Source organism: Thermobia domestica, chromosome 3 (assembly GCF_964235325.1).
Source record: "Thermobia domestica chromosome 3, izTheDome1.hap1.1, whole genome shotgun sequence".
NCBI classification, from domain to species: Eukaryota; Metazoa; Arthropoda; class Insecta; order Zygentoma; family Lepismatidae; genus Thermobia; species Thermobia domestica.
Genome location: NC_137456.1, coordinates 285,285,992 through 285,297,643, shown reverse-complemented (window position 1 = coordinate 285,297,643; position 11,652 = coordinate 285,285,992). Strand labels below are relative to the sequence as shown.

At 35.6% G+C, this 11,652-nt stretch overlaps 1 protein-coding gene across 6 annotated transcripts in view; it reads right to left on the bottom strand.

The window, feature by feature from the left end:
- Positions 1-11,652, bottom strand: part of LOC145681107 (phospholipid-transporting ATPase VD) — a 325,531-nt gene that overhangs the window by 12,535 nt on the left and 301,344 nt on the right. For 2 of the 6 annotated variants that reach the window (XR_014130730.1, XR_014130731.1), the window contains exon 20: positions 3,216-3,338. The exons of 2 other annotated variants lie outside the window; for them this stretch is intronic. Coding sequence is in view for 2 of the 4 variants with exons in the window: in XM_081752516.1 (XP_081608642.1) it covers positions 3,276-3,338 (63 nt within the window). In the remaining 2 variants the exon portion in view is untranslated. The remainder of the gene's footprint in view (positions 1-3,215; positions 3,339-11,652) is intronic. 2 more of the 6 variants (XM_081752516.1, XM_081752519.1) reach the window with 1 other exon arrangement.

The window sequence follows — 11,652 nt, the reverse complement described above, 5'->3', positions numbered from 1 at the left end:
TGCTGATATGATTCCTATAATTGTAGGATTCTTCTTGTTTGATTTTTTTTTCTAAAAACAACTGAACCAATGTTTTTAAAAGCACACATGCTGATGCTGCATAAAATAATAGGGAAAGCTATTTTGCGTGATGTTAGAAGTAAAAATCAAACCAAGAGAATACGTGGTAAGTTGCAAATAACAAAGGTTGATCTGCACTGTATAGTGCACTTGCTTACAGGTAATTGGAATGTCATTATGAAACATTCGGATCAAAAAGTGCATATCCATCCAGCAACTGTCTCAAGAACGGACTCCTTAGCTAAACAAAGCTACTGTGCGTTAACAATTGCATTTTTAGTATCAAACAGTTGTATTCATAATATCAGACCGAATCACAAATTTGTTCCTTTTTAAACCTATCCGAATATATCATACTGTTTCAGTTACGCACACGCACAAAGCGTAACTATGAGTTAGTATGATGCAGACTATACATCAGTCATTCCGCAGACAGCGCCTGTTTCCGTATTACAGTCATACTGAGACGTTAAACGTGGAGACAGATCATGTGACTATTCGTATACTACTATGAATGTTGGAAGGAAGGGGTAAAAGCTGAAAAGATGCACTGTGGAAGGAGAGGGAATTGTGAATATTCGGACCGCCCAAAAATGATTCAAGTGATTCACGTCAGGCGATACAAGAGTTGAGAACAAACCTCGGACCAAGAGACCAGCTACCATGCACGAACTAGGTTTCCTGGAGCAGATTGTAAGGATCGATCCAAACAAAAGTATATGTCAATTGGCAACACAGATGGGATCATCTTAAAGCATCATGTGTCATGTTCGTCAACTGGGGTTTGTCTGGAGATGGTTTCGACTTATGCTTCACGAACTGATATTGCAACAGGCCGAAAGACGACTCACTCTGTGTTAACAACTGCTAAAAAAAACAGTTGATTATCTGAAAAACGATGTAGACAAATTTTTGGCATCCAAATCGGCCCAATGGTATTACGGCTATCATGGAATGCTGGCAAACGACTATCTAATATAATGGACTTTACTTTGCAGAATAAGGTACGCCTTCACACTTTTTACATAATGCCAATATTTCCCACTAAAAAGTGATCTAACCCATAATTCAACTCTGGTAATAATTACTTACATTTTACATTCCTAATACTGGAACATTTCAGGCATATATATCATGTCCGAGCTCAATTAGACACTTTGTATGTATATTTACATACGTATATCGAATCGGAATTTAAATATGTTTTTACTCTGTTGTTTCAGAAATACCTACGATGTCAAGAGGAACGAGTGAAAGCTAATGGAACATTGGAAAAGAGTTACCTGCTCCATCATGATACGTACCGGGCATCTTAATTCCATTATCAAGATTGCTGCTCAATGCTGCGTGAACACCGTAATAGCGACATGACATGAAATATAAAGGTGCAACGAAAACTATGAAGCCGTGGCTTATAGGAAAACACCCTACCACGTTTCGATACCACCTAACACCAGAATTCACTCAATTGCAAGAGAAAGTGATGAAAGACCCCGGCAACGAAATGCGAGCTCTGGCGTGGGAAAGGATGTTGCAGCGTCCGCATGTAAATGAGGACCGCCGCTATCACTCCTACAGGACGTGTAAAACCGAACTCCTGACATAAAAGGATCGAGCAACTCATCTGATCAAGAAAGACGAACTCCAGAACAACGTGAAACATGCCGTAGAACCAGGAGTACACAATCCCCAGAATAACAGGCGGCTTGCCTACAATCTATCGGACATTCCTTGTCATGCACACTAAATTTTCCTAAAATGTGACGGTGTTTGAATGTGTCTTCAGCGACGATCTTTGAACGGGGACTTAGGCTCATTTCGATCAAACATCGACCTTGGGGTAGAAGGTGGCTGTTGAAAGATCTACATCTTTAGGTCCTTAAATTTAGCCCGAACACCCTATTTAATTCAAGTTCTTACCAATTGTTTTCTGTAATTCTGGAGCTGTTTTTATTTCGTCTCAAGAACAATTCTGTACTCATCGATAAAAAGTCATGCTAGCAACTACGAAATATATGGACAAATTATTCCAGTTTGATTGATTGACTGAAAGAGTTGGACTGGGCGTCGACAGCAAGGTCTTTTGCACCCATCTGTGACATTAAAAATAGGAAATTAAAAAGAACAAAAGCATATTTTCTCAGAAACATATGAAAAATGCTCTCATAAAGCAGTCAAAACTTGAGCATGTTGTAGAAAGGAGAAAACTTTGAGGATCATCTGGGCATCGTCTTCAAGCAAGGCAAGCATATCAGCTGGTAGCCCAAGGCGGGCTCGCTCAGAAGAAAGAGGAAGACACTCCACGAGAAGATGGCGGATGGTGAGTAATGCACCACAAAAAGCACAGAAAGGCGAATCCTGCCCACGCAAAAGATAGCTGTGGGCCAGATGGCTATGCCCGATACGCAAGCGTGCTAATCTTTCTTCGAGCCGTGAAGGACGAGAACTCGTAGCCCAAATACCAAGTTGAGGTGTGACAGCACGCAGTTTATTATGTACGTGTTCATCCCAGTCTGTCTGTCAGCGCTGAAGGGTATTGGAACACGTGAAACTCATCGTCGTATGTTTGCTGTGTATGGCGAACACTGCATGTCACTGACAGGTGTGCAGGAATAGCATAAGAGATTCCGAGAAGGACGCACACCACTGCAAGACGATTCGCGCCCAGAACAGGCCTATCGAGCCATTACTCCTGATGTGATTGTGCAGATTAATGAACACCTTTAGCCACCAAAAAATGAACCACACCTCTGTGGTCTTCTTTGCTTGCCTCCTCCATTTCTATGCTGGACGGACATACTTTTCACTACGTTCACCTATAGAGCAATAAATGAACACCTGTGTGTACCTGTGAGTTGTCACCACGCATTTCTCCTCCCGAGAGATGGCAGTATCCATAAATAACAGCAGTGTTGCCAACTTTTGCGAGGAATGTGTTTTAGAGAGGGTGTTCGGTTTTCATTTGACTGCTCCTCATATTATTATTTATTTTCCACAAAACCAAAAATTACAAGATTTCACATTATTACAAAATTCAATAAATACATTTAAACAGAACAAACAAAAAAAAAAAAAAACAAGAAAAAAAAAACTTAATGTATCTGTTTAGTTCAAGCAATGATAAATATGTATGTACAAAAGAGAAACTAAATTACCATACATAAGTAAGCAGCACCTTCACTTAGTAAACATAAATATTTATAAATGATCTCTACCTACAATCTCTGCTCAAGAGCTGACAGCTTTGATGCTTTACGTGTAACTGTTTGCTCCTGGACCTGTGAAAATAATAAAATATTTTATACTTATTCCTAAAATAGAAGACAGAGAGAGAAAGTGAAAGAATTCATGTTTCACACAAGCAACGATTGAAAGTCTCTTGCAATAGTTTTCACTACAAAGCACACTTTGGTACAAGTGACATAAATTAAAGCAACACATACAACACAATGCAAAATAAGCAAGAAGAAAAAGAATCAACTACGAGTTACTCGACGCAAATTTCGCCTTATTTACATTTCAAATAAACGTAAAACAAAAGACAGTATTAAAATTTACAGAAAAGAGTGCCCTAAAACAAAGGAAACAGACTTTTGAACAGGAAATTCTCAGCTGAAAAATTGGATCAGTAATGTTTTGATCATAACATGACCAAGATATACTTCTCAGCTGAAAAAACAACCCCAAAATTACTGTAAAATGTAAACATTCAAATTTTGTAATTATTGCATAATAATAATAATAATAATAATAATAATAATAATAATAATAATAATAATAATAATAATAATAATAATAAAGAATGACTGTCTAAATAAATCGATAAGGACAAATAAAAATGTGACTTCTTCGACATCTGCGTTCCTTTTTCATTGTGTAATTGACGGAGAGCCGGAACGGCTCTCGAAAATATGTGTGTCAAGTCAATATTACGGCACAATACAGGTTAGTTCTTTAATGTATTAAATCAGGGTTATTTACATAGACCGCACTGGTTTCATCCAATCTTAATTGATAAACTCAGACCTCAAAACGAACTCTTTTAGGCTTTATGCCACTGTCAATGACCAGTTTACGTCATTATGGATTAAATTGCCGAGAGTGCTGTTTACAAAACTCCCTTCTACAAACGTTTATTATGTATATTTACGTAGGTTTAATTTATCAAAATACTGTTTTATCATAGACGTAAAATTATTTTTAAGTTGTGGGGGTTTATTTTTCACAGCATTGTCAAAACATTTTACTACTTTATTAGATTACAGTTTCATTTTATCTTTTCTGTTGATGATGACAAATCAATATTTAACATATTCTTTGATTTATAATTATTAATATACAACAGCACAAGTTTTACTGATAATTATCATTAAAATGGCTCACTATCTGAAAACAAGCAATTTCTAAGTAAAGAATCAAATAAAAACGACTTAATGTCACAAATGCATTGACGAAGGTGAAGCCTTAAAGATATATATTTTTCAGCTGTGGCTAGCTAGCACGAATGCGGAAACTTAATTCAGGAGGGATCCAAATTCAATATGGGGATAAATTATATTAAAATTTGTAAATTCACCTTTAAAATTAAGCCTAGGCTAAATTTACTGGAAAAAAATCGGGATTTCTGACGGTGGGGTGGACTCCAAGATCCATCCTTTGAGTACGTTCCTGCTGACTGGCATGGTTACGCTCCCAGTACCCACTCCAAACTTCAAACACTAGTGGTAGTAGTAGTGAGAGATAAAAATACGTATGAAGGAATGTGGTTTAGTAACAAGCAACGAAGTGAAAACCGGTAAGGTTTTTTTATATATATATATATATATATAGATAGATAGATATAGATATAGATACAACTGAATGCATTGAAGTTGGTAAGCGGTACAAAACGAAAACCGATAACGCCTTAGCTTAATTTGTGTATAGCTGTAATTGAGTGTTTATTGAAATTGAGAAATACGAAGTAGTAGAACCCATAATTCTTTACTTAGTGTATATTTGCATTTGAATGTGTGTTGAAGATGACAAATGCAATGAAGTTGGAACTAATAATTCTTTAGTTTGTGCATAGCTGTGATTTAATTTGTTGAAGTTGACATGTGTTTTTCAACTCTAACTACCATCATGCGCATGCATTTCACACTCGCCTTCTTTAACGTTCAAAGAATAACCGTAGGACCCTGAACTACAGATGTAACTTCATTTCATTTTTCATTACGAACATGAAACGCATAGGTATCCATGGCTCACGTGTATATCATGAGATCGCTCAGAATGGGCGAAAGTATGTATTATGACACTTCCTAATTGATACAATGTAAACATTTTAGAACTCAAACTTTTTATGAACCAATAGTTACATAACCTTCAGTGCGCACTTATAGATAAAGAGGTAATACATGTTGCATTATATGATTCCAGAAATGCTATACTACACGTCTGTCTCTTTCTGTTAGGCCTCATTAATCACTTTATTCTCCTCACTCCAACACAGACGAAACGAATATACTTGTATCTCACTAACTAATACAACGTTTAATCTTACTATGAAACAATTAGAAACGCGATCCTGGTTTAAATTTTCTGTATATAGATGATTCATGTATAATTAAAGGTAGTGAACCATTTTAAATTTATAAGAAACACTATCTACTTTAAAAATATATGTGTAATGAATTAAAATAATATTAATACTGAGATGTGAATTTCATGAACACACATGTACAATACTAGCTGAATTAACGATGATTTTATATAACCACGAAGGAAGCCATTTATAGCTATATATATATATATATATATATATATATATATATATATATATATATATATATATATATATATATCTTTAAAAATATCACAATTATTTATAATTCACGTATTCCAAAAATAGACGATTCTCTTCTTCTGGAACATTTCGATAAGAAAATACGATAAATTTACGGAAACTTACATAAAGGATTACTATATACTCGAATAAATAAAAATGTTGTAGTGTGGTGCGCCGTATCATTTGGTTCAAAATGCAAGGACGTTTTTCATTAAGCATTGAATTCCTACTACTATTTCACCTAAATTTATTTTCTTTCCTTATTGAAATATCCCAAAAGAAGAGATCCATTGATTTTCTGAATGCGAGGATTACAAACAATTGACTTTCACGAAGAAAGAAAAATTAAATGATTTAGTAGTAAATAATGGAATAACGAATTTTAGAGGATTGGCCCAGATAAAATAACACATTTATATGATACTTTGTCTTTATCCACTTTAATTAGAGTTGCAAATAGCTACATTTTTTTCATTTACTTGAAAAGGAAAAGTGATTTAACTTAGACAAGTGTTATCATGGTGAAAAAATCGATTTATTACAGAGATTTCTTGGGATCACTAACAGAATACTGCACAATGTAACGCGAAAAAAATCTTCAATCATTAATATGACCATGTTACTAATACTCAAACCTCTTTATATAGGTTAAAATTACGTTAAAATTTGTTTTGCAAACGTTTATTTGATGTCCATAATACCAAAACAGCTACGTATTTGTACTTCATATACTAGATTTTTTAAAAAAAATCTACATACATTACAACAATCTTGTGACTGCTAGCTACTTCGATGCGTAAATTACTTTTAAGTATAGCCAGAAATTATTTGGCAAAATCTAGCACTTTGTCAGTAATCCATATTTCTACATTCTCTAGTACTTCTTAAAGAAACTGCTCTAACATCAAATAGTTTGTTGACTACTTAACTATTACATTCAATTGTTGTTTGACCTAGGAAACGAATGATGATGATGAAGCAAAGTGTATACTGATGGCAGGCAAGGTCCAAACGTGTTGGGCAGGACTTGTACAGTCCGCAACAAAAAACCTGCAACATGAGCATGTAAGTTTATTGTAAAACGACGAAGTCTTTTGCTCCAAAATAAGTGTGCAGGGGAGGACGCCGAGGTTTCTCCTGGCGTGATTCGTGCCACTTAGACGTTATGTTCATTCCTTGCGATGTTAGGCGTAGTTTCACAATAAGCTTACATGCTCATGTTGCAGGTTTTTTGTTGCGGACTGTACGAAGGACTGCAAAAATGAAACTAAATCTTTAGTTTAATGTCCATAGAATATCATAGACTAAAATTATAACCGATAAATGTTAGTGAATGATGAAATAGTTATTGATGAAAAACCCAGGGATCGAATCCACGTATGTTTACTGATCATCATTATAGCATCTCATAACTGAGGACTAAGCCAGTCAATTAACGATAAGATTATGAACATACGAAATGGTCCTAAGAAAGAAAGGAAAAATCTATCTTATGAACAAAACAGACATACGAGGGTAAGTCAAATATAAACAATGAAGCTATAACTTTTCTTACGTTGTTCATACTGACTCGTTTATTTTTTTGTTATGCTCTTGTGGTTATGCTATGAAAGTTTGATTCTAATTCCTCCATTTGTCTTCCTTTTGTTGAACACAGATCATGGCCGGTCCATTAGAAGTTTGCACCAAAGAGAAATAACGAGCAGTGATCCGGTTTTGTGGTCGGAAAATGTACTCGTATTAGGGGCCGCAATTTATTCATGAAATTCATGAAAAATTCAAAAATGGTCGCACAAGTGTTACGCACGAGGAAGGACCCGGACGACCATTTATAGCTCCTTCCTCATGCATAATACTTGTGCGACCATTTTTTAATATTTTAATCCGTTCGTAGACACTTCGTTGCAGCAAGTTGCAGCAAGATACTGTTCTCGTATTATGCCGAAAGTCTTGGATGGATTGCGGCCCTTGATACACCTTCCGACCACAAAAACCGGATCACTACTCGTTGTTCCTCTTCGGTGCAAACTTCTAATGGAGCAGCCATGATCTATCTGCAACAAAAGGAAGACAAATGGAAGAATTAGGATCAAACTTTCACAGCATGACAATAAAAGAGGATAGAGGTCAATATGACCAATTTAAGAGAAGTTATGGCTACAATGTGGATCATTTTTAACTTATCCTCGTATTTAACGCTTTTAGTTCAGACGTGGCCTTCGGCGCGAGAGACCTGGGTTCGAATCCCACGTTAAGCTGTAGATCTACGTCTCATATAGCTTTGGTGCTAAAAGGGACGCTACACTCCAAATCCTACAACCAACCGACACTGTAATCACGTTTGAACAATACTAAAGATTATGTTCTCGGAACAAACACTACTGGGCTATACACTTAAAGAGTCCCTGACTATTTATCTTTTTTATTACAGAAAACAGAGAGAACGCAACCAAATATTACGCAACCAATAAAATTAAAAAACAATGTGAAAAGTGGCAGTTTGAAACATATTTAGAAACACAAACACACATAAAAACCAAAATTAAAAAAAGAAAAGAAAACAATGTACAAGATTGTGCATGCATAGCACACTTCTAGTGAAAGAAAAAAATTCTTTAGAAATTACTTTTGATTTTTTATTAAGTACGTTTAAATTTTATCGTTTTATTAAAATCATGCGAAAAAAGAATTAGACTGATGGCATGCAACTGGATTATACTAATTTACTATTATTTATATACTGTAAATAGTTGTTGAAATTGCCTCATGATTAATCGAAACCACAATACATCAACACATACAAGAAATTTACCAGTTTCCTCCTCTAGACGGAAATACAACAGCGGTTCGAGTTCTCTATCCAGATATTTTACATTGGAAACATTTCAAACTTACTGCTGCATTATGTACTACTTCACTGAATTTTGTTAAATTATTATGCACTAACTGAAATAACGAATATATATATATTTGAATCACATGATTTAGGACAGTACTAGATATTCAAAATCCATTTGTATGTTTATTCAAAGTAACTGAAAACAAAGAACAAAATTTGCCTTTAGAAGTTAAACTTACAAACTATTATCGAATATTTAAAAAAATCGTACATGAATCTGCTTCGTTAATTCCATCTTTAAGAGTTTTCCTGAACGGATATTTGTCATTAATACTGTGACCCTACTCGACAGGTGCAGTCACCCACGTGACACTTGAATCAACTGATGAAAACACCGTCTTCTTTAGTGGGAGGGTTCTAAGACTAAAACACTGAATAAAGAATTCTTGTTGAGATTTCTTGATTATCATCAAGAAAAGAAGTAGTGCCCAAATAAGAAATCTACAAAGTTCATATTTGCCGAAGTACTTACATCAAGAAAGTTTCAGTACAAGTAATGCCAGTTAGGTATGCCTAAATCAGTGGTTCTCAAACGCGCGTGCAGCGAAATTCTGCGCGTGCGTCACGGAATTTTCCGAGTAACTGAGAATGAAGGTAAAAAATAATATAATTCAAAATAAATTTGATAAGATGAACAAGAAAAATATTCTTAAAATATTTATTTTCCAGAGATATTCACGAATGGATACTAGTAATTAATGAGCTTGTCATTGTTTACATGTACGTTAGTGTGCTGCAGGTTCAATTAACATGGGCTGTACCGTGACTCCCCCCCCCCAAAAAAAAAGCTCGAGAACTGCTGGTCTAAATACATAAACTTCCCGCTGCTGAGTGTCCCGGCGACGTGCCGGGGAACGTCTAGATAGAACAACAGCTCAGTCCACCCTAACTAACAGTAGGGTACTCGAAAGTACAATCAGAACTACCATGGCTTCCATAAGAGCGCACTAACACTACCCCAATCAGTTGTTGGTGTCAGGTCGACGTTCTTGCAATCCTTTCGCACGATTAACCTTGACACGTGATCTAGTATCGGGAACGAGCACAATGCCAAGAGTAATGGAAGTATGATATAAAGCGAGAAGTTATTTTCGCCTCCTGTGCAGCCACCTTCACATTTTCTTTATGCTTCTCCAAGCTCCAGTGTTTTGTCAGTGGTGGTTCAGTAAGCGTGAATGTTGACCAATTAATCATATCAACAGGGTCTATCACTTATAAATTGAAAGTGGGGGCATTTTTCCCCATTTCTAGGCCACTGGTGGCACTTAAATGACTTGATCGATGAAGCAAATATTTTTTTAAGTAAAATAGATCATTCCAACAACAAACAAACAAACAAACAAACAAACAAAAAACTACTAAGGGTAAGCAATTTCACAAAAGTATATATATATATATATATATATATATATATATATATATATATATATATATATATATATAAAGAGCGTATTTTTTAACTTTTTTTTTTTAAATTTTAGCTGTCGGTGACACTTGAAGTATTCGATGTGTAGGTGAGCTAGGAAGTCCAGCGTATGTTCGTACTCTCTATGCAGAAAGCACACCTGGCATTCTGATATGGGGGAGTATGACTACTAAGTTATACATTCATGACTATCATCAATCCTGTTCTGTCCTCCAAGTTTCTCACGATATTTTGTGGGATCTCATCACTTCCTACGGGTTTCACGTGTCCTATAGCACAGGGACACTCAGTATAAGCTTTCCAGCCTGGCCTGCTAGGTCTCTGGATCTAAGCCCTATTGAGCATATGTGATACATGCTAGAACGGAACGATTATGCTCCGAACACATCTACCTATGAAGTTAAGAACATCTTTCAAACGTGCAAGAACTCACTAGGACATTATCACTAGAATCTAAGTGGTAAGAAGACAAAGAACTCCAGCAAAGAAATAACAAACCGGGTGAACTTTCCCTGTCATATCTTTGATGTTTCGTGTATGTACTGTGTTGCACGGAACAGAAACTGTGAATACTACGCCAAAGCGATAACAAATGAAATTACTTCGAAATATATGAGTATGGAAAAGGACGGAGACAACTGAAGAAATATTAAGAATGGTAAGAACTGGTTACAGTCAGAACAATATAATTAGCAAATAGCTTCTTTAGCTTTTCATCTTTTGTCGTTTACTTCAACATATAACATTTGCGAAGAACATGTGTTGTGAGGCAACAATCAATAATGATTACCAACTGAGCTATAGGTGCTTGTAATTAAAACATGTTACGTTTACGAAGAAAATGGTGGACCACCTCTAGTCAGGTGTTTAAGAGAATAAAAATAATAATGGAGGAGAGGTTTTAGTTATAATTGCTTCTAAACGATATTCGGGTTGTTTTACGAAGTCTGTGTGGCACTGTCAGTGGAAAGCCCATCCACATCTATTGAATGACTTGACAGTCATTTTCTCCGTCACAAAACCAAAATAATAATGCACACTGAATAGTACAGTTGATTTAATGTGCAACGCATGCCAAAGCCGTCCTATTTCGATTCAAAATATCACTTGTAGCCGAATCAACTTTCTTTATGCCGCTTACAGCGCCATCTATTGATACACTTCGGAACTTTTTTTATGCCATACCGTTTACCCCTCCTTCAAGATATTTAGTTCAAATTTGAAAGTGGGACTTCAATTGTAATCACCCTATATAAGGAGGAAGTAATTTGTATTTAACGGTGAGATGTCTTGAATGACTAATGTGAATAACTAATGATCTTTGTAGAGTATGCTTAAGGCTTAAAAGTGGAAGTCATTATATTGGCCATCATATTGTAGCAGACTGCTAAATAAAAGGCGAACTTCCTAGGATACGACAGCAAATTAAACGCATCA